Source organism: Taudactylus pleione, unplaced genomic scaffold, assembly GCF_031769625.1.
Source record: "Taudactylus pleione unplaced genomic scaffold, aTauple2 ptg000093l, whole genome shotgun sequence".
NCBI classification, from domain to species: Eukaryota; Metazoa; Chordata; class Amphibia; order Anura; family Myobatrachidae; genus Taudactylus; species Taudactylus pleione.
Window position 1 is genome coordinate 2,301,011 of NW_028284495.1, and position 25,445 is coordinate 2,326,455.

Sequence of the window (25,445 nt, forward strand, 5' to 3'; positions counted from 1 at the left end):
CTCCTCCTAATGCCTAAACCTAATCTCCCCCTGCAGTCTAAACCTAACCCTCCCCCCTAGTGCCTAGCCATAACCCTCCCACTAGTGCCTAACCTTAGCCCCTATCCCCCCCCCCCCAACCCCAGGATTCCGGCCCCGGCATTCAGTGTGCCAGCATCCCGAACACCAGGATTTAAACTACATCCCTTTAGGGCACATCCTCCCAAATATGGAAAAAAGTATGCTTTCCGTAATATATGGTAACATTGCATAGTGATCACAAGTGATTACCAGGCAATATGTACTAAGGGGCCCCAATATTTGTAAAAGGGGACCTCCACTTTCTAATATGGTGCCACTTAATTATCTGAGCAAGGTTAGGGGAGATCCTCCCCAATACATGGACTACATAATTTTTTTCTAGTGCAGGCATTAAATGGGCACACTGTATGAGGGGATTCCCTTCTTTAAAATGAGGGTACCCCCATCTTTGTAGATGGTGGGGTTGGAAACTTAAAGTTCCTCCCCCTACCATTTTTCTGTTTTCTTTTTTTCAAAAGTGACAGCACGCATGGATGATCTGAGCAGGGGTTTGCCGGGGGGTCCCCACCGGTCGTTAGGGCTATTTTGGGACAAGTTAAATCGATTTTATTTTTATTTTTTGCACCTTGCTGCGGTTAACAAATGGAGCTCGTACATATCCGGGGGATGAGCTCCACCTGTCATCCGCAAAGAAGAGGTTAATGTACATTATCAAGGGGTATTCCTTCATACATTGGATTAAGGCAATTTATATCTAATTCTTCAATTCAGAGGTTAGAGATGCTAAAAAAAATCAACCTGGTTCATAATATGGTTGAATTTCACTGGTGTAAATTTCTTCATCCTGTTTGCGATACAATCATCCACAATTGCTCAAAACTTCAGTTCACAGTTTGTGGCTTGTGGCCAACATTTATAGTTCGCAATCTTAGATCCCTGTTTGCGTTCCAGGTTCACTGTTTACAGTATGTGTTCACAGCTCAAGAATTATCATTCGAGTTAGTTATTTTTATTTAAAATTATATTTTAAATAAAACAAAAAGTATTTTCAAATTTTACTTAATGAAAACAGCTAACACTTGTGTGCGAGCCAGCTCCACCATGGTCGAACATTGCCAAACAGGCCCAGATAGAGATGAAATTGTTCAACTTTCTCAATTTGTTTAGTCAAGTACAAAGATAAGGAATCCTGAAGACTTTTAAAATTTTTATATCGATTCATAGCACAAGTTCAAGAAATGATCCACATACAGATGTGTCCTCATACATCTATCCTCCGTGTGCTACATGTCACGCTACACATAACGCGGGAGCTCCATGTGACTCAGTAGCACTGAACGTCTTTTTGTGCAACTTTTTACCTTCAAATGTGTCTTATTCGCACAGTGATGCGAATAGTTTCCACAAGCATCTTCTGCTGTTTAAAATGATATGCAGCATGCCCATGTTCTGCGTGAGACTGCGGGAATATAGGCATGCTGCATATCATTTTAATCAGCAGAAGCTGCTTGTGCTAAATATTCAAATAAGACACATTTGAAGGTAAAAAGTTGCACCAAAAGATGCTCAGAACTACAGAGTCACACCACGGCATGGCACGACTAGAAGGGCTGTTTAGCACGCAATGAGGCTAGATGTATGAGGACACATCTGTATCGTTCAAACATTTATGTGATTTTATTGATTCCTACTGAATTTAGGCCTATTATATTTTAAGCATTGGTTTAGCCTACACAATGACTGCCACTGAAGTGTGTGACCATTAGTTACACTGTAATTTATTACCAAGAATCATTAGAATTATTCTGCATTTGATGTGATGTAGCAGGTTCATTAATCATAGAACAGTGATGTTATAAATTATTATATAAACATTTTTGAAGTTCATCAATACGTAAGTGGGTATCACATACAGAAAATGGTAGATGTCATTTTACAGTAGTCTAAATAAAGCAGGCGGTTTTATGACTTCACCATTCAATTATCCCAGGAGTTTCCTAGAAAGTAGCCCGTCTGATGCCAAATATATATTAAATTTCTATGCCATGAAATGAGAGACATCTGTCAAGACTGCCCTCATCAGTGTAAACTGAACTAGAGTGGTCTGAGTTTATATATTTAATGTTATATCCTCAATCAAATTTGTGGTATTTGCTCTATGTTATGAAACTGTCTAAACAGCAAAATGCATTTCTGAGAGCTCTCCAGAACTCCTGAGAAATTAGGCCAATCTCCTTGGTCTGCCCACTTGCAAAGTGAAGTGGGCAGTCCAGGAGACTACATGACACAACTCAATAGGAATAGGTTCTCCTTGGCAAATTGCACAATTCAGCAGTTGAGGTTTGGGCTGCAATGAAGCGATTTACCATGTTACACTCCTCCCACCAGTTTCTGCCATCTGCTACAATATGTCTCGGACGGCTTTCACAGTGTCAGCAAGTATATTGTAAAACAATGGACTTCAATTTGAAAATCTCACTAGGATGCCAAGTCTAAATTAAGGTCAATACAGTTAATACTCCTGCAATAATATTTATTACTAGACAACTAGGAGTAATACAATTATTATAAAATTGCTGGGCAATACAGTTATTTATTATAATATTCCAATGGGTAATATAAATTATTTATTTAGCTACTGGAGGCAATATTAACTATTTCTTTATCTAAGGGACCAAGGGGCCTATTCATTAAACTTAAAAATTCTCTGGAGATAATTAGCTTTAGAACTCTCATGGAGTTCTAGCTAATTATAGGTGGAATTCATCATTCCACCTCTCCATAAGTATCTATTCTGAAAAGCTGTCATTTTTGCGATGACAGCTTTTCGGGAAATACTTTTCCCTGCCTACACTACCTTATCGCATCTGGAAACAGTGCTGCGCATGCGCTGTTACATCTGTAAAACCAGCGCATGCGCAGCACTGCCTACAGATGCGTTAAGTTTGTGTACTTATTTGATGAATACCACAATTTCTACATCCCCATACTAATGTATGGGGAGTGTGGAAATTAACGCAGGGGAACTTAGCAAGGAGATATCTGTGATATCTCCTGTGCTAAGTGGCTATATGAATACCAAAATAACGTTATTTAAGGAAAATGTCCTTAAAAGCGTTATTTTAGTGTTGATGAATAGGCCCCCCAAGACTGGTTGTGTTTGCTCTTACAAGTGCTAGTGTGCACTGCTGCAGACATGCATGCTAGAATTTGAAGCGTCACAGGAGCATGCAGCATATTTAAATGTATTATTCCAGCACCCACTGGCCAGGGGTAAAGTGTCTGAAGTCAGCAAAGGTGGCCATCATCCTTAGGTAGTATTGGACTGGGAATGAAATGGAAACCAATGGTTGGGGTCCACCTATTAACTTGTAGAGTCACAAAGCGATGTTGGGGGCATGGCCTGATCAAATGAAATATCTACACTTATATTACTAGTTTACAGTAAAATATACAATTGGGAGTAAGGATGGATTATGAATAATACATATAACTGAAAAGACCTATGAACTGCAGATTCTCTTTCTGTGCTGCTGCTGTAATGCTACACTGTCCCTGCAATTTCCTCACACTCATTCCAGTCACTATATCTGGCCCCTTCCTCAGTTTTCAGTCCTCAACATCCTTGAACCTAATACCTCATGTTTTCTCCTGTGTTGCATCTATGTCTGCTCACTGTCCTCTCCGGTCATGCCTTCAGCATCCAAATATATGTATATACAATGTTATACATCCACCAATTAAAACCACCAGCCTAATATTGTGTAGGCCCCCCTCGTGCCGCTAAAACAGTTCAGACCCGTCAAGGTATGGACCACAAGACCTCTGAAGGTGTCCTGTGGTATCTGGCACCAAGACATTAGCAGCAGATCTTTTAAGTCCTGTAAGTTGCATGTTGGAGCCTCTATGGCTTGGACTTGTTTTTCTAGCACATCCCGCAGATGCTTGACTGGTTTGGGATCTGGGGAGTTTTGGGGCCAAGTCAACGCTTTGAACTCTTTGTCATGTTCCTCACACCATTACTGAACAATTTTTGCAGTGTGACAGGGTCTATTATCCTTAAAAATAGGGTATTGTGATCAGGGAGTACTGTTGCCATGAAATGGTGTACTTGGTCCTCAACAATGTTTAGGTAAGTGGTATGTGTCTAAGTAACATCCACATAAATGCCAGGACCCAAGGTTTTCCCAGAGCATCACACTGCCTCCACCTGCTTGCCTTCTTTCCATAGTGCATCCTGGTGCCATCTCTTCCCTATGTAAATTACGCACATGTACCCGGCTGTCCACATGATGTAAAAGATATAACGATTCATCAGACCAGGCCACCTTCTTCATTTGCTCCATGGTCCAGTTCTGATGTTTCTGTGCCCATTGTAGATGCTTTAGGTGGTTGACAAGTGGTCTGCGGCTATACACACAATTGAACATACAGATGTATCCTCATACATCATTGCTGCAGTCGGCCAAACAGCCTCTCTCGGCATGCCAAGGACACACCAGGAGACTGCACTGACTAATTTGATATGCAACACTTGTATAACTGTGTGTGACTGAGTCTAAAGCTGGCCATACACCAGACCAACTTTCCTCCAATCATCCAAGTAGTTGGTTGGTTGGAATGAAAATCCAGTAATGTATGGGAGCAAATGACAATCAGCAATTAGCTTCAAACACCGGAAAATGGATGAAAGCTGTCATTCAGACAAGTTGTTTAAATCAAACAGATTTAATCAACTTGCCTGAACAACTTTTTTCGTGTTTCCTGGCGTTTGGGAGCAAATTGCTGATTGTCATTTTCTCCCATACATTACTGGATTTTCATTCCAACCAACCAACTAGTTGGACAGTTGAAGAAAAGTTGGTCTGGTGTATGGCCAGCTTAAATCTGTATACAAAGTGCTACCATGCAGCAGACATGGCTTTTTTCCATACCAGGTTCCGTTGTGCTTTCGTATACAGACTCAGTCATGCACAGATATACAAGTGATGCCTATCAAAGTATTCAGCATAGTCTCTTGAGGCATCCTAGTCACATCACATTGCATTTTCGCCAAAAAAAGATGCGCAGAAGACGCCCGATGCTAGCAGAGCAGCATGGACATGACACATCACTCGTGGCAGGCATCTCGCACCACGTATGTGGTATTTTGAGGCTAGATGTATGAGGACATGTCTGTATATATATATATATATATATATATATATATAGTCTCAGGTTATTACTAAATTTAAGTCATACTTTTATGTGCTCACATAAAATGACTGTGATTGACACTTGCCTATTTTGTACAGTAAAGACAGTAATGTAGATAATGAATCATTTGTATGGAGAGGGGAGTTATTAGATCAATTAGTTTAGCTGGTACTGTATATGAATCACTGCGAATTCCATCAAGTTCTATTTCTTCTCAAGCTCATTCACCATGTGGGTGTCATTTATATTCATTGTTAGAATAGAACAATGCAGGATGCAGTCTCCTATAGATCCTTTTCAGTAAATAGAGCTGTTTGTACAACCTCTTGTGTGTCCTTAGCTCTACAGCAAGATTGCTGTTGTTTGTACTGTTGTTTGTATCCCCTTTCCAGCACTCCACTCTCTTTATCTCCCGACCATCCCCATCACTCATATTGTATCCTTGGCATCTGGCTGTCTTCTCTGCCCCCTTATGTCTTTGTCTGTGCCCTTATCTCGCTTCTCTACTGTCTGCCAGTTTTCAGTCCTCCCATGGTAAATGCAGCTCTCAGCAGCTACAATCTGTGATAGGGTTGGCCACTGATCACCAATGATTGGCAGGTGATGGTCTTAGCATCACACGTGGAGGCCCAATGGTGCAGTTTGTTACTTTCTCCTTTGCGCATGCGCGGCCACATTTTCCTTTGCACAGCACATATGCGGTGTACCATTGATGGTTTTCCGACAATGGTTAAAAGCCATCAACCATTGATGGAAACCCATTGTAATATGCAACTCTAATATAAAACGATGCCCTCTTCCTTCTGTGCAGCCAGTCCAAACCAGCCATGGCCAACACATTGTATCACATTTGTAGGGGAGTCCATGTGGTGGTGAATATCTACCTTGGCTCTTCTCCTTCTCTGTAACTGTTTGGAGACCATCTGGCATCAAGGAACTCGCCAGTATTTGGTGAGATATTCTAACACTACTTATCAGTAAAAATAATTTTAGAAGCAGTGTATCAAAACAATCTAAAAGTAATCTTTAGGGAATATACTATAATATGTGGATATCAATTAAATCCTGTATTTGCATATTAAACCAGAGATGGATATAGATGCAATGGGGCCCTAAATAAAATACTTTTTGGGACCCTAATTAGTGTACCCCGTTCATTTGTCATAACAAAAACATAAAAATGTTTATAAGTAATTTGGGCACCTCAATGCGGCGGACGTCTAGGTTGATTAATGAATAATCCCGATCTGTGTATTGTTGCAACAATTAATCATATTTAGTTGTACAGTAGGCTCAACTATTATTGATTGCTTTTTACAACAGTACATGTGGATTCAAAAGCGTGCTTTGCACTATACATATTTCAGTGTCACATTCAGTATAGACAGTCAGCGGTCTGCATTCTGAATCAATACTATATTTTACTAATGGGGACCATACATCAGCAATCAATTGGGGCAATTCTGCATTTTGCAGAAGATTATGTGAAAAAAAATGGGCAAAATTGGGGTTCATAAATTGCCAATTCCAGCCAAAAAATTATAGTAATCGGTGAATCACTTTGTACAACATGTTGGATTTCACTTAACCATCGGGGATGAAGATTGCCAGTGTATGGTAACAATCAGCTGATTGGTAGACCGTTACTAGCAGGGTTGCATAAAAATCTGACTTTTTTATAAGAATAAAAAAAAAATCGGATTTATTTGATTTAAATCAGAATTATTTGATTTAAATCAGATTTTTTTTTATTTAAATAGGATTTTTTTATTACATTTTTTTTCAATTAAACTGTTTCATTTTAGATGTTTAAACCTTGTTTTAGTAATAAATGAAGTTTTTAAAAACAGTGAAAACAGTAACAAAATGAACACAGTAATAGAAATACAAACTAAACAGTTGCATCAAGAAGTACAATTAGGCTCTGAATTTCACTCAATCAGTTGTTTGAGCCTGAGTCAAACATGTACATGTCTTTGTCCACGTCCTCACGTTTGTCCTCAACAGAAAAGGCTCTGTAGAATGCAACCAGCTTAGCTGCTTTTTCATTTCCCAATCTGTTGCGTGTTTTGGATTGTACAAAACCGTATGTTGAAAAAACCCTTTCAATTCCTGGATAAAGGAGATACTCGGCATCCACTTCAAACATGTATAGTGCAAATGGTTTCATGGATGCACGAAAGTTGATGATGACCGACATAATATGACGATTATTGGCATGAGCAAACTCTATAGAAGTCTCAATTTCAGCAGGACTAAGCTTTTTCCCCCTGTACCTAGGATCATGTAGATTAGGTAGCAAGTGGGCATCTGTGAGTGCAATTTTAGCTCTTGCCTTTGCCATCTTTACTACACTGCTGTGGTGTCCAATCTTTTCAAGATCATCTAACAGCTTCTTCCACACTTGAACGACATCACTGATTGTGCAGTTGCGTCTTTGTACACGAACCAGAGCTACAGCTACATCATTTAATTTAAATCGTTTGATTTAAATCGTCCAACCCTGATGATTTAAATCATGATTTAATCATTCAATTGAAATCGTTTGATTTAAATTGTGTAACCCTGGTTACTAGTATTTTACTATTGAAATGGGCATTTTCATAATTTGCAGATCTGATCTTTTGATGAAAAAGATCTGCAAATCACTGAAAAATACTGGCAATCTATGGACGCAGATTGGTGGATAGGAGAGTTGTTGAGTCGGGGGAAAAAAACACTGAACCTGTTAATCGTTTGTTTGTGATTGCTGATGTATGGGCCCCATAAGAACCACTGTCTCATACATTTTGGTCGTAGATTGTCCCACTATGACATCACTTCCTAAGGAAACAACCTGCACCCTCAGATATATTGATTCCGCCCACAAAAATGTCTGCCTTCAATGTGTGTTGTCAACAAAATCTTTTAAAATGTAAAAGACTGCTCTGCACCAAACCACTAAGACTAAATCCTAGAAATCACAGTGTACATTTCTACATAAAATGAAATGAACATTAATGCTTTCTTCCACATGTCCCATATGGTGAATTAACAGACCAAAATGACTTTCTGTCTAGGAGAATTCCGAAATTAATCTTACATTGTGCAAAACTGTGTCTAGCAATATTGAGCAATGGACTGAGATTTCCTACCATAACGTTATGACAAATTCTGCCCCGCATACAATTTTTTTTTTGTTTCTCAGTGACAAAAAATAAATTAGATTTGCTAAAAAGGCAAAGCAGTATTACTGCGGACCTGTCAAGATATATGTATGTTTCAGTGTGATTACTGACAGGAGCTATGCTCGAATGAACCCCGAGGGCTGTCTCTGCTCCAATAGGCAATGAATGAGACAAGGCAGTTCTCCCAATAGAAAACACTAGTCTGAGACACAATTTGCCCGTTGCATATTCAGTACTCAAAGCAAATGTCCAATTTACTGTGGTATTTTTATACAAGATATGATAATATATAATAGAAGTTAACTTTAAATAATTAATGCATAAAAATGGGTTTTGAAAAATATTTTACTTATACCCATACAGTACTATAATTTCTTCCAAACAGAGCCCGTTTCAAGGGTAAATCATTCTTCTATACCCAGATCACTCTGTGTCATGCATCGATTTATTATACACGGCATTATTAATTATCTAGTCCATTGCTGGCTGAGCTATTTGTCATTAGGGATGTTCTTTTCTTGAGGCTAGAATCTGGTCTTAGGAGGCAACATTATAGATCCATTGCCTTAGCTTCCATTCAATCTGGTTCTCATCCGGGGCATTACTCAGACAATTTGCTTTACAAATGCACCCAATTAAAAATATAAATGTATTGTAACTATCTATATTTGATACATCTTCACAGATGGTATAGCAGTAATTCTAACTGTAATGCAGCATGAGGACTTACAATATCATTGTTCTAGTCTGTTATCTTGGCAGGTAGGTAAGACAGGATCGTACAGCAGCAAGGCTCCACATTGCAAAGTTGACATAATAATGTTCAAGCCCTGAATTAGGACAGTTATGCACACACCACCTGTAATAATACAGTCCTCCAGCCCTGTATGAAAAACAATAATAATTATAAAATGGGCAGTATGCCCCCAAATTGTCGATCAGCAGCAAGACTAGACAGCATTGTGGTTTCCCAGTTAAAGAGGTAGTGGCTACCAGCTCAGGCCGTCTAGCAGTCAGAGTATTTGCCTACTCTACAGGAGACTCATGAATTGGTTGACACCCAGAAGAGCTGGACGTCCTCCCGCAGCAAGTCATGCCAAATAGCACCTTCATGGACCATGTGTGAGTCCATGATGCTTGGCACTATGCAGTGGGAGCAGGGGTCATGATGACATGAATCACATCGCCATGCCACCTGTTTTGACCCCTGACCGTACAGTACCTTCCATGATGTTCTGGAGGGGAGGTCAAAAACATTGACAAGCATGCAACTGGAAACTGATTTGGGATTGGGGGTGTAGAGGGCATTCTTGAATTGTAAAATTCCACCAATTGCTCTGTGTATGGGAAGCATTTTGCTTTATGAAAAGGGTAGGATGAGATCCAATGTCTGCCAGCTCTGAGCTGGTGCAGAGGTTCTGCTGCAAAGGTGGAATGGTCATGCAAGCCACAGAACTTCCTTGATAATGTGCACTATATTACCCTTTCATTCATTACTGTAATCTCACCCCACAAATTGTTTCTACTTCGTTCCATATAATGAGGTGCATCAGAGTGACTCTTATTGTAGTGGGAATGCCTTCACATTGCAAACTCTAGCCATCTGCCTCCTGTCAGCTGAAATCTCCACAAGACATATTCAGTCTGTATTCTTTAGGTCCAATGTAACGGGTGCCTGGTCCGCCAGGGCTGCTACCACTCCTAATAAAGTAGTTAAACGAAGCACCAGCAAACAGTACGACTTAAGGAAGTGTTCAAGACATTTATTGTCTTTTCATAAAACAAAAACAAAAAAGTATTGTATAGAACGCGGTGCATAGTGGCACAAAAGCTGGAGACCAGACATTGTATCTTCAAAAATAACCAACACTGTGTTTCTGTTAAGAAATAGTTAATTGGCCCCCTAATGAACAATACACCTTGTATGTCAAATATTTAATTTCCATGCATAGAAAAAGTTTTATCTACGCGTTTGCGAATTAAACAAAAATGCTTTTTCATAGAAGCAGCTTGAAGTCTAGTTGTGTTTGTTTGCCTATAATTGTTTCACTTATCTGCGGTAATTGCTAAGATTGAAAAGGAATAGCAGAAGCTTTATTTTGCATGAGCGAATTAAGGATGATTTTTGATGCTATTATGTACACTGCTCTTTTCAGAAGCTATGTTAATGAGTTTTGGAGTGTGGGCAAGTATTTGTACTGTGTCAAGGGAAAATTCTGCTATTATCATGATGTGGTTGGCTAGCCAGGCATATTCTTAGAGTACTATTTCAATTTCATATAAAGCCTAGAGAACTTACATTTATCTGGACCTGCTTCCTGTGACATGTGGTGATAATAGTCTCTTGTTTTTACCAGGGTGCTCTATGATATGTTTTATTGTGTTTTGTAAATCTTCGATACAATCTATTCCTCTTTTGCATGAAATATGTAAATAAGGTGCGGGGATATATATATTTTCAACGATAATCTAAGACTTAAAATGAAATACGGTATACCGTACCATGTAAAAATGTATCCTGCATCTGTGCCTTTATTAGAACCATGCTTAGCACTTGTGCTGTAAGGACAGATTTCTTCTTTGGTCTACCTTACTGGGGTGTTTTCTCATTATGGATTTTGTTGATCTTCCAGTTTGCTGTGTAAGAACGGAACGGAAGAGCCACAGACCCCAGCCTATTTATCAAAGGGAGACAATCCTTAAATCTGTCAAAAACATCCGTTCTCTTATTTTTTTTAAAGCTTGTGAATGCAATGGCCATCGCTGTAGCAGGGCACACAGTTGCCCTGGCAATCAGCTCCCGTACTCTTTACCAGGGTGGAGCACTGGAGCAGGAAGATGGGTGCTAGTCATATCCATAGGACACACTTTCTATGTCTTGGGTTGTCTCTTTGGCATCCTACAAAGTAGAAAAGGATGTCATTGAGACATTGCCTTCCTATGCCTTGTGCCCTTGGCAGCAGCATAAGTCGCACACCCCTCATACAACCCTGAGGATAACTTTCTGCTTACAGATGTTGCCCAGTATTGCCAGCATGCTGTGATTGAAAATAGGACTTTTAGGGGCTACTTGGCAAATAGACCACCTAGACTTGAACATCAGAGTAAAACACAATACAAGAGGAAAATTCCAAGAAACCAACAGACATCAGGAATAAATATCCTAGACATTTGTTCTAGACAGAGAATTGGGAATGCCCACCCATTTATGATTGGTACACAATATGTTATTGTTAATCTGATCCTCTCCTGAGAGTATGAAGACAACTATCGTACAACTGACGCACCCAAGCACCGTAGAAAAAATGGTGTGAGATTACTCAAGGTGTATTCCCATTATGAGGTTGGTGACTGCAACTACACAAATTTTTAATTTTTAAATATGTACACACAGTATGCACTATTATCTACCTCTTCTTTTCTCGGTACAACATTTGAATATTGGATTCCTTGCACACTCACTTCTTGACCAGGAACTATTTTTCCATAAAAATTGTGCACTAATACCATCTCCTACAACTGCACCTTCCTTAGAAATTGGTTGAAAGGATCCTGGTTTCTGGCTGCATTCCCTTACCTACAGCAAATATATGTGCCTGGCACGGGCCATCATCAGCTCCATGACCACCAAGTGCGTACAGTCACTGTGAGAAAGCCTATAGTCACTCTGAAGAGCACTGCTAAATAATTTAATGAGGAATGAGATGTCATATGCAGTGCAGGGAAGTGCATGGTTACTTTTTGCATGTCATTTTGTATCTTTTAGGCATTTTGCGACAAATTACAGAAAAAAACTTATGGTGCATACATACGGTCAGATTTTTCCATCAGATCTGAACGATAACGACTTAAAAATCGCTCAGTCGTTCATATCTGAAGGAAAATCTGACATATCTGACATGCCTGAACGATGGACGATGAGCGTTCCCGTTTGTCAGATAACGATATCTGACATCTGATGTGTTTGCAGTCAGACTTGGACGATTCCATTCATTTTAATGCAGTCAAAAATCGATCAATCGTTCAAATCGTTCAAAACTTTGGTCAAATCGTTCAAATCGTCCAATCGTTCATCTGACAAATCTGACCGTGTGTATGCTCCATTATTTCAGTAAACCCCAGCTCTTAATCACGAATCTTTAGCTGTTACAAGGCACATTAGGTTGATCACAATAAGGACATATATTGTAGTTAAGTACAGTGTTTTATTTTATTATTATTTTTTGGGGGGGTAGCATTTAAAAGTTATCATGCAATAATACATTATAAATATGAGTTTGTGGTCTGAGCACTGTTGAAAAATTTATCTAATATAATATTACACTGAGGTCACTTGGGAAAGTAGGAGCCAAACAAGAGCTTTCAGCAGCCAGATTTGAAAGCCAACGATTATTGTTGTATAGGACTGCGCTAAGTCTTACAGAACAGGACAATTAAAATATTTTTCCTTATTATAATGCTATCTAAAGATAGGCTGCAGTCGTTGTATTTTGTCTTTACAGGCACTTTAGTTTACATGGATGGTTGCCTTTTTTTCAATGAGTCAAGATCAAGTGTAAGCGACCTGCTTGAGCTTCAATACTTTGCTTCCCGGCAGCTTGACCTCTACTCTTGAGATAAAAGCCTATCCTGTAAAAGTATTTTCAATGAAAAATGTGTACAATACATTGCAAACACAAGCATTTAGTCTCCAGCACATGGATCAATAGATCATTTTGTTTGCCACAGAACACGTGCTTACAAGTCTTTAATTCACCATCGTTCGCACTGTGCATAAACCTGTAAACAGTAAACTTTTTTTGTAACTAGTTTGTGCTGCAGTGAGCAATGAAAAAGCCTACAACTAGTATATGTAGCAGGTAATATAATGTTAATAAATAAAGGTGGAAAGAGTGGATTTTTCAGATTTTGGTAAGTGGAAACTGGATCAAACATTTATGGCTAGAATGTATAGTACTAGTACATACAAGAATTTGAATGACAATTAAAATTTAATTATATTTTCCACATGGCGGTTTGAAATATATCTTTCCTATACCATTAACAAATGGACAGCATGGACAAAAATAATTGGGGAAGTACCATACGGAACATCTAAGGCCACTGGTTTAACATGCTGACTTTTGTGACCAATGGTTCTATTTATCAAGTTATGAAAAGTCCTTCACCCTATCTATGAAATGCCATAACTGTGCTATTAACGGTGGTAGATGAGACTCACCACTTGTTTCTGGCAGTAGCCTTCTACATTAAAAGGATGAGGAAGCCTATTTATCAAGGATCGCCACAATCCTCCTTCCACTATTACCATCTTGAGATCTCAATATCAGGAAATTATTCATGAAATGTAATTAAATAAAGCATGGATGAGGAACCTCAGGCTCGGGGGTCGTATGAGGCCCCCGGAATCATTTGGTCTGGCCCTCGGAGCTTTTTTCTGCTAACCTCATCTGGATAGCAGGTTGCCTGTAATGGCACCCTGCAGCCAGAATCTATGCAGCAGTGCTACCTGGAGCGTCTTTAGGATGCTTCAGACGATCACACAGCTGCCCTTACAGCTCCCCGGAGCATCCTCAGGATGCTCCAGGTATTGTAATCACTGGCGATTGTGGCCCCATCCCTGTGTGATATCACAAAGAGGGGGCGTGGCCTGCACTGGGCCCGCGAATAATGTTATATATCAAAATGGCCTCGGCAGAAAAAAGGTTCCCCACCCCTGAAATAAAGCATTCATTTAGTTCAGATTTTTTGTCAAATATATACTATTTTTTAACATTCATTTTTTTTGTTAACAATTGGAGCTGAAAGCTTAAGTCCAGGCTTTCAGTTCCACTGTGTGTGCCGGCAAAGCCTAGTCATGCACGAAATAGTTGAATCAAGCACTCAAAGACTGGGGAAGATTTATTATTATCTGCATTATGCCCCCGAAATTAAAGATTCCTTATCACCTCAATTTGTAGCCATAAAGAAACCTTATTCGCCTAAATATACCAAGTCTGAGCCGCCGTACCGGATGACCAGTACGAAGCAAAGTTATAGCATGTGCAATCACTTAACTCCCTGCACATGCACCGACAACTGGAGCTTCGCATTCCATAAATTGTATGGGGGCTGCTTTTTCATATTATATAGGAGATATCTGCTGCGGTCCCTCCTTGTCACATTCAGGGATCCATAATAATTGCAGATACCTCCCATAAACGGGTGTTGTCCCAAAAAATTGGTGTTTCCATGGTATATTCTGAAAATATTCTTTAAGAAATACTGTATGCTCCTCAGTGTGTATATGCTGTGGTCCTGCTGCATACAGCTAATCTATGTGTCCTTATGGTGCATCATTTGTCCCTCCTGTCATGGAACCTTTAATTAGTAACTTCAGGTCAGTCTATCTTTTACAGGGCAGCACAGATGGTGTAATGGTTAGCATTACTGTCTCACAGCACTGAGGTCATGGGTTCAACTCCCACCATGGCCCTACCTGCGCAGAGTTTGTATATTCTCCCTGTGCTTGCGTGGGTTTCCCCCGGGTACTCCGGTTTCCTCCCACACTCCAAAAATATACTGGTAGGTTAATTGGCTCCCAACTCAAATTACCCCTAGTGTGTATGTGAGCATGTGATAGGGAATATAAGCTCCACTGGGGCAGGGACTGATGGGAATGGCCAAATATTCTCTGTAAAGCGCTGCGGAATATGTGTGCGCTATATAAATAACTGGTAATAATAATAATACACTAGTATTCAGTCCAGCCAATAGTCACCTGTCAAGTATTCTCTAACTGTGATGTAGTCCTGGAACAACCATTGAGTGAAGGCTGTTATGAGGCAAGATCTCGTCAAGACTGATTCTGACAACTAAACAAATGAAGAGGTTTGTGACAGACACACTTGAATATGGGAAAAGTGTGAGTCCAACCTACAATAGGTGCTGGGAAAATCAAGGGAGAAATATGTGAGTCCTGTCAGAAATAACAACTCCTATGTAATGGTGCTTTTGCTATCTATTTATATGACTGAAATAATCTTGCTGGTACAAATGAAAGTACTCATGTTTGCATGTTGGTACAAAAGTGAAATAATCATGTTCTGCAAAGGAAAACGAAAACTGAAATAATTTTGTTCTGCAAATGAAAGTACTCATGTTTGCATATTGGTACAAAAGCAGAGTGCACTCCTACTTCTAACCCATACTTAGAAAAGAACATTCCTAACATGTCAAATTCCTCCCACTGGAAAGCCACCAACTTGACCAACACATTTGTGTACTTCTCCATGAGACACAGTAATTATACATAACAAAACTGCATTGCTCTACAGAAGTGAATATGTGTACTTTTACAAATGATCCTGATAAACCGACTTCGGAGAGGAAAGGCAACACTCTATTCAGATGGTTAGGCATAGTGATATTCTGGTATTCCAGCTTTCAGACACATAACAGTAATATTTAATTGGTCACTGCTAGCTATATGGCATGTTCTTCAATGTTTTTGATAAAGGATATACTCCAACACACTTTACAATTTAATAATGGACCGCCAGGTAATTGAAGATCTCTTCAAAGCTGCATAAGAAATTTGAACTTAATTTTTCTCAAAATTTACTTTTTGTGTAAATCAAAATTAAGCAATTATAAACTAACTTATTTTTTTTTTGTAACAGTCTTAAATAATGGATGTCCCCCTTTATAGATGAATCTTAAAATATATAACTAACTTTTAACAAACAAGAAAAATATTACATCCTAAAATCAAATAATTATTATATTATTTATTATTCAAAAACATTTTTAACAGAAATTGAAGTTTTGGATGTCAAATTCAGGCACATTTTGTCCTAACACTTAAAGCTTTATTTAATAACATATAAACATTTGTTTTCATTAGTCTAACTGGTAGTAGACTTTAAATCTGAATGCTTTATACATGAAAATGCTCTTCCTTTATAAACCATATAGGTACACATTAAATGACCCAGAAATCTTGCTGATGGTCAGGGCGATTACCCTTCGCCCTGGACCGTGCAAGATTTCCAGTACACACTAGAACAGGGGTTCCCAACCACGATCCTCAAGGCACACTAATAGTCTAGGTTTTAAGGATAGCCATACTTGATCACAGATGACTTAATTAGTAGCTCAGTTATTGTGATTTAACCATCTGTGCTTTAGCATGGATATCACTAAAACCAGGACTGTTAGTGTGACTTGAGGACCGAGGTTGGGAATCACTGCACTAGAAGATTTAAAGAAAGACGGAACCGTCACTCGTTCCGTCCTTCATTAAAATGCACTGCAGAGAATGCGATATCGTGTGATTGGCCATGCTATCCGGTGACACATGCTATTTGGCCAATCACTAGACAATGTGCACGATTTGTCTATCCAATTTGTCTAAAACTGACAAATCATCCAAATTATCGTCTAAGCAGTGGTCTCCAGCCTGTAGCTCGCGTCCGTAATTTGGGTAGCTCTCCTAACTACAGTACTTGAGGACCTAGGAGGAAATGACCTCTGACAAAGCCGTGGGTGGAGCGATGGGGAAGCGCATCAGGTGATTGCCATAGGGAGACAAAACATGACGGACACCATCTGGACATCACAGGAATCGACTGCATTTGGGGTGACTGACTCCTGCCCAGCCATGCCGAAAAATCACACAGCAACCCTGCCTATATCTTTTGCTCCTCTACTGTGTTTACCTCCTTGAAGCCGGTAATTTAAAAGTGAAATGTGCAACAATATCTCTGTATTAATTAAATGCATTGTTGTTTTCTATGAACATTTTTTTCATTTTCATTAAATGATCTTCCATTTTTCGGGTATTAGATAGATTTTTTTTTTCTTTTACAATGTTAGTAGCTCTTCAAGAAGTTTCATTTTTCTCGAGTAACTCACATCCCAATTAAGGTTGGCAACCACTGGTCTAGTGTGTAATCAGATTGAGATTCATCATTTCAAAATATGTAATAAAAGGTATATATAATATATCGTTTTGTAACTTGCTCTAGTTTTACCCAAACTCTTGTTGACCTGTAATGAAGACAGGTAACACATAGGAGTAGTTATTCAGGAATCAATAGTCATCATTTAAAGCTTATGGCTTCTTTTCTCTGACTTCTAACTAATGAACAGTCACAATGACCTCTTAGCAGTGTTCTTATTTTATCTTCTTATATCAGTAACTTGTAAATGAACAAAACTTTTGTTTTTAACTACCACACTGTTACATGAACTAGCACTGAGTGTATACTCCATCTTTACATGATTAGATATGATCGTTTTGTCTTGCAGAAAATACATAATAAAAAAAGCAGGGGCGTAACCTATGCCCCATGCAGTACCCCCTGTAGTAGTGCCCCCTATGCAATTCCCCCCTGTATTAGAGCCCCTTATGCAATGCCCCCCGAAGTTGTGCCCACTATTCAATGCCCCCTATATAAGAGCCCCTTATGCAGTGGCCCCAGTAGTGCACCTTATGCAGTGCCCCCAGTAATTCCCCTAGTAGTGCCCCTTATGATGTTCCCTAAGTAATTCCCCCAGTTGTGCCCCTTATGCAGTGTCCCCAGTATATCTACCAGTCGTGCCCCTTATGCAGTGCCCCCAGTAATTCCCCTAGTAGTGCCCCTTATGATGTGTCCCCAGGAATGTCCCTTATGCCGTGCCCCCAGTAATTCCCCTAGTAGTGTCCCTTATGCTGTGCACATCCCAGTGTAGAACAGGTCCCACTCCTCTGTGCAGTACTTACCTCTCTTGACGCTGGCCACTGGGCACCACTCCAGTCCACACTGTCAGCGCTCCCGCGTAGACAATGGCGCTGCCTGGATCTAAGTAGATCCAGCAGGCGCAGACGCCTCTGCATCACTGTGAACGCTGGCCTCTGAAGTGATCAGAGGTTTCTTTAGTCTCTTATCGCTTCGGAGACCAGCGTTCCCAGTTGCAGCAGCAAGTTGACGTCTTGGCCGGCCGCGCTACAGATGGTGCAGGAGGATGCTTGCTGGGCTGGCGGGCCCCCTAAGTCACCGGGCCAGCGCACCCCATGCAACCTCTATAGTTACACCAGTGGAAAAAAGTATATTTAGATATAATTTTGGAATCTGTCCATCACTGTGCTGCTTATCACCATTATTGCATGTTGTCATGAATGACAATTTATAAATGAGAAGTGCAAATAAAAAAAAGAGTACATTCAAATATAATCCACTGAAACGTTGGTGGATTTTTTTATTATTATTATGTACTAAATAAAGGCTTTTGGATTCTTTCCGAAATCTGGTGAGTGCTTCCTTCAATTTCAGTTATGTTTGGATTTTGGACTACTGCCCAAATCTACTAAGTGATGCACCCCAGTGGATTGAAGATTGAGTGTGGACTATGTATTTCTATAGGGGTGATTCAAATTTTGTGAGCGCCTCGATAATGAATGGGCGCCCAATGTAGCAATTTAATTGTTTTGGGTGCCCATTAATTGTTGCGCTTGTCCCGTCCAATTAGACACTGTTTAACTGCGTACAGTGGCTAAACCCGTCTAAGCAATATAAAACAAATTGGCTGCGCAGTCTAGTCAATTAATAACAATAAAAAAACATTTATTGACATTTCTCAAAAAATAGCATCACAGTACATATTCAATTAACCATATCCAGCAGTCTACCACAGCAGCATAGGCTGTCCTGCTATACAATAATGAAATTTGCAATCTAAAAATATAAAATATAAAAAAATATATAAATAAACACACAAGAAAACAATTTAAAGAATGAATAATGGTGAAAATATTCAAATTAGCTGTATAGCTAAATTATTGTAGTCCTGGAACGATATCACTAATGTTCACTTGTGGATGGCAAAGTGAATAAATAGTGGATAATCAATGTTATCTTCTTGGATAAGTGCAAGTCCTGGTTAGGACGCCCGGCGCTGACACAATTGAATTGCCCAGTGCAAATATACAAATGTAGAATATTCAATGTGATTGTTACATTTTAGCAATGATCATCCAATAAAACTCACTCTAAGGGGCATATTTACTAAAGTGCTGGTTTTTAGAAGTAGAGAAGTTGCCCATAGAAACCAATCAAACTCTACTTAACATTTATTTAGCATCTTCTAGAAGATAATAGCTAAAATCTGATTTGTTGCTATGGGCAACATCTCTACTTCTAAAAACCCGCACTTTAGTAAATACAGATGTATCCTCTGTGCGCTACAAGTCGATCCATACATAACGCGGAAGCTTTGTGTGACTTGGTAGCGCCAATCGTCTTTTCGTGCGACTTTTTACCTTCAAATGGGTCTTATTCACATAGTGATGTGAATATTTAGCACAAGCAGCTTCTGCTGATTAAAATGATATGCAGTATGCCTATGTTCTGTGTGCAACTGTGGGTGTATCTGCATACTGAATCTGTAATGTAGCGTTTCGCATGCACGAAAAGACGTTCGGCGCTACCGAGTCACGCCACAACATGGCGCGACTAGAAGGGCTGTTTAGTGAGCAAGGAGGCTAGATGTATGTGGACACATCTGTATACCCCTAAGACGGAGATCTATGATATTTCAGGATGTCCCAAAGAGCCCAGTGTAATATGCAAGGAAATACAATTCTTTTGTTGTGTAATACCAAATTAAAGTGGGTAAGCAATGGGGGATGCCAAAGGCGAGAGTGTTCTATAAAGAGAAATACACCATAACGATACAGCAAATGTTTGGTCGAGATTATTGATGCTATAGGTATAGGATATACCATCAGTTAACAAATTGAAGGGTTCAAATAAATTTTTAAACAATAAAGGTGGAGGTTGCATCAATATGTTTAATATCTATAAAAGATGCCATGTTTGTGTATTGTTTATTTTATTAGGGATTAGAAGTTCAAATTCCATTTTAGCTTAAATGAAGAAACTTTCTCTCAGAGCTGTATAGTGGTAGGGAAATTGTATTAAAAGTATTTCTAGTGACTGAGAATGGTTCATGTATAGATGCAGTACAATTGCAGTAGGTGGTTTAGAGTACATGAGGGGTAAGCACAAAATAGGTGCCTTTTGCTCTGGCAAAACAGACCTAAAATACATTAATAACATTCCCCACTGATCTTTCTCTCATAAACTTCCTATTATCCGCTGTTCTTTCTCTCATAACTTCCTATTACTTAAAAAAATAATTTTTAAGTAACTTTATCAATTTAACAATATCAAAACAAAATGGTGGTGCTGAAAGGCATGCCACATCGGTAGTGTCTACATGCCACATCCTGTACTATGTTGATTTTGAGGATATCAGATGTAATAAACAAGATATATCAGAATATTATATTATTATATTAAGGACATGAGACACTAACATGGAGTTCTATGATTTATGTAAAACCATTTGTCCTTTATATTGTCATGGAATGTCTTTAGAACACAGAGTACATGATATATTATCACCAATATATCAAAGGAAATCACTTATTGCCAATTACATATGGAATAATGAGCTACATTATTCCTTTTAATGCTACGTTTCCTAATTAACATTGAGGTGGAAACATCAAAACTTCCAATATCTACAGTAATTATGTAGAAGACTTTATACATATATAACCTGTGTACTATAGTAGAATGATATCAATATTTTCTCTAATAAATAATTAACATTATTTATAGCTAATCATCACAAATTATTAAGTGGGCCAATATGAAACATAAAAATATATAACAAAGTGTATGTTATATATAGATAGGCATCCCAACAGCCGGTATACTAAGTTAGTATTACTAACTACATCCAAGATATGTATACCATATATATATATATATATATATATATATATACATATAATATAGCGTTCCCGCTAGGCTGTTTTAGCGGGGTGCAGTACCCTGCCCTCCTTCTGGAGGGCAAAATGCACCCTGCCCTCCAGAAGGAGGGCAGAAAGTACCCTGCCCTCACAGCCTGCGGGTGCCATCTTCACCCGTGGGTTGCAGTGTCCCGCGGGTGGGGAAACGTGTGGTGACCCGGTCACCGCCAGAGAATAGACGCCAGGTGCATGCTCCTGGCATCTATACTCCCTGTCGGCAGTGCTTGGGGGCTGTCCGGCATGTCCGTAAGTGCCGGGCACGCCCCCAAGAGTGGTGAAAAGGGGATGCGTCTTAAAGACAAGCCCACTTTTCAATGGCCATGCCCCCTTTTCGGGCGCACATGGAAGTGCCATTTCTAGCTCCGGCACCCTGCTTGCCGCCGGAGCTAGAGTGAACACTACTATATATATATATATATATATATATATATATATATATATATATATAAAATGATGACTTGTTTTCCATAACATTGCTTGAGCAAACACCATCAATCTTTCTGTTTGATTACCGTCATCATTTACCTGCGGTGTCATATTCCTGTTATGAATATTTAATATGACATTTCACAAAATGTTTGAAGCCACAACAAAAGGATTTTATATGTACATTGCGGGGCACAATTAAAATACTGCCCATATACTACAGCAATTGTTGATCTGTGTATTAAGGCAAAGACAAAATTAACAAAAAACAACTAATGGAAGCATTTTCTGATACTTTATAAATAACCTGTAAACATTCATGAATGAGAGCTAAAAATAGCCTTCCTAATGAATTCAGCTGGAGAGCTGAACATTAACATGTATTGTCAGGGGGAATCTTATGTGAACATTTCAACTCGTGTCATTTCACAGTACGGAGTGACAGCTGTCACAGAATGGTTTTGTAAGTGCTTGTATAAAGGTTTGTATGGGTAAGCAAAGGAGATGATTATTGGATCATATGCGATTTTACAACACAGCATCAAAAGAGTCATTGCTTCTCAAAGCTCAGATACTGGTTAGGCTGCAACCTAAATCACTGTAGACCAGTGGTTCCCAAACTTTTTTGAACCACGGCACCTTAGAGTATCAGCATTGTTTTCACGGCACCCCTAAGCCAAACGTTTGTTATTGAGAAATTCAGACATTTTTTTTGTAAAGTAGTAAAGTGTAAACTGTGCTTACCTGTCATCCAGTTATGTGGTGGTGGACAGGTCTGAGGGTTTTTTGTCCACATATTTATATTAAATTGACCCAAAATAATTTGATTTGGTGCTGGATCACCAACCTGAGGCACCCCTGCAAGTGTCTTGAGACACCCCAGGGAGCCACGGCACACAGTTTGGGAACCACTGCTGTAGATACAACCTGTAAGCTTGTAAGTACACAAATACATGTACATCTAGTGGGGGACTACTATAGTCAGTCACAATGCCTACGTACACTAATAAAAAGATCACACAGTTTGTGTTGATTTTCTTTAATACACTCACCTACAGCAGATGTGGGCATCGTATTTTACCTATTATCATTCTGTGCATAACGTTAGCAAATCTGCACAGGTTGCCATAAATTTAAGACACCTATATTCAATAGCACTACAGGGCACATAAGCAAATGAGACAATAGGTGTCACCTGCATGATACAAAAATGATCTGCATGTTCCGTTGATGTGTAAAGAAACACACTGGGCAAAGTAACTGATCTGTGCTTGTTTTACATGACACAGACACATTTACCACAGACTTTAAACTATGAGCTTGGTGGCTTTAGTCACTCAGTGTATTCAGAGATAATTTGACGCTAAGCAGACACAGCAGGGATCCTATTCTTTTTACATTATTAAAGCTGATGGCAGCTGAAGCCTCGTGGCCCTCGAAAGCTGCATCCTTAGAAAGAGTAATACCATGGCAGATGATTTCTATGGTCTCAATGTATACATGCTGTGATAACAGCCATCAACATATAAAAAAGAATAACAGTAAATATGACATAATCTGTACAGTACAGTAAGTTATTATACAATTGCAGAAGCACTTTCTAAAAAAAAAACTACAATTCACCATTTACATTATAACGCTATCAATGTTATCAACATTCAAATCACCATTCATATTGCTAGTGCTCAGATGTCACCAAAGCAAATCTAAAATAATTTCTTTTACAAACAAAATACACCGAGCAGCACAATATGCAGGTACATATTTGGAAAGTACGATTTGAAAGGCACCACCGTATAGGATCACTGTCACGTGTCTGCAAGGAGCGGTGTCCTACTATGCTCATAAATCATGACATCACTTGCAGTCCCCTACCCTTACAGGTCTGCCACGCTCTCCATAGGGTCTACTGCTTGTGCCACTTGGTTACCATTAGTTTCAAGGTAACTCAATGTGAATGCATTAACGTTAATATTAACTCAAATGTCTGCATTCCAGGTCACTGTAAACTGTACAAGTGTATAAGGCAAAACACATACTGTATTGTGGAGATAATAATAATAATAATAATAATAATAATAATAATAATAATAATAATAATAACAATAATAATAATAATAACAATAATAATGGTAGGTGGATTTTCTTACCACTTTATCAACCATGAAAAGTGACATTTGTACATGTCTCACCCATGTAACTAGAGATCCAATGATCAGAAATGATATTATACCAAGGAAATAAACAAAAACACATATGCAAATAGCTGTGTAAGTGTTGTTAGAGTGACATTGAAATACACTGTATTGATTTAGCATTTTCAGATCAAGCACTACTCAGTCTTTGCAACAACCTGGTGCTGGGACACCTATGTGACTGGTCACACGGATACATATGTGTACACGCTATATTGTATACGATGGTTCAGCACATGGATTAGACACACAGTATATTGTATATAATTCAGCACATCGATTATACAAACACACACACAATATATTGTATATGATGGTTCAGCACATGGATTATACTACAGTATGGTTCAGCACATGGATTAAACCACAACATTATATAGTATACAGTATGATGGATTATAAACACACATTATATATTATGTGATGGTTTATACACACACACAATGATGATATAGCTATCATTGATATTACAGTAGTTACCTCCAGATTTGCCCCAGCTGCAGGATATGGATGAGTGACTGCAGGAGCCAGATGCAGAAGGAGCAGGAGGCAGACCTCTTCTGGCCGGCCCGGACTGTGCTGCCGCCGGTGTTCACGGGCTTGCTGCTGCTGGCTGTGGAAGCCTGTCTCTGCGGGGTGGAAGGTCGGACGTCCCCCTCCCCGGCCGCCTTGCCGTCCAGCGGGGTGCACTGGGAGCTGTTCTCGGTGCTGAAATCGTGCACGAACCACCTGAAGCTGAATAGCTGCACGGAGAGCGAGCCCAGCAGCACGAAGAACAGCGTCAGCCCGAACCACCAGCGCTGGCCCCGCAGGTAGTAGTCCGCGGAAAGCCAGATGTCGCTGCCCACGTCGGCCAAGTAGACTGTAATCGCGGCCAGGATCCACAGGAAGTCCCACACCAGGTACCGCTGCTGCACCCTGCCCGGGCGCAGGCATAGAGAGGGCGACCCCACACCTCCTCCTCCGCCGTCGCCAGTTACTGCTCTGCTGCCACTGCAGCAGCACCGGGAGCCACCGTCCGAGCAGCCCCCGTCCCCGGCACCGGAGCCCGGCTGCGAGCCCGTAGCCAAGCCCTGCACAGAGCCCGAGTGATCCGAGTTCTGCAGCGGTGTGAAGGCAACGTCGCTCTTCTTCATCCTCAGTGTCCCGTCCGACTTAGCGGCCATGATGATTTACTGATAGAAAAAATAAAAAAAGGGGAAAAAAGGGGGAAAATGTGCTCACTGGGCAGCTGAGGGGTGAGAGAGGCGGCCTCCCTCCCTCCCTCCTTTATGTGCCAGCCTCCACTCTCTCCTGCATCCTCCCTCCCTCCTTTATGTGCCAGCCTCCACTCTCTCCTGCATCCTCCCTCCCTGCTTTATGTGCCAGCCTCACTTCTCTCCTGCATCCTCCCCCGGTCTCCCTCCTCCGCTCACTCCCCTTCTCTGGCTGCTGCCTCTGGTACCTGACTGAGAGCAGACCGTAGGCCGGGCCGTGTGGAGCAGCGCCGCCTGGCTGCGTGACCTCACCCTGCAGCCACACTACTGCCTGGACCACAACCCTCCTCCCCACCCTCCCACTCCTCCTCCTCCACAGGCGGATGATGGGGAAAGGGATGAC

At 40.0% G+C, this 25,445-nt stretch overlaps 1 protein-coding gene across 1 annotated transcript in view; it reads right to left on the reverse strand.

The window, feature by feature from the left end:
- The window catches only part of XKR4 (XK related 4), a 322,671-nt gene extending 297,534 nt beyond the window's left edge, over positions 1-25,137 (reverse strand). Inside the window, exon 1 of the mRNA XM_088469535.1 lies at positions 24,327-25,137. Coding sequence (XP_088325661.1) covers positions 24,327-25,012 — 686 coding nt within the window. The 5' untranslated portion in view covers positions 25,013-25,137. The remainder of the gene's footprint in view (positions 1-24,326) is intronic.
- Between the last annotated feature and the right edge of the window lie 308 nt (positions 25,138-25,445).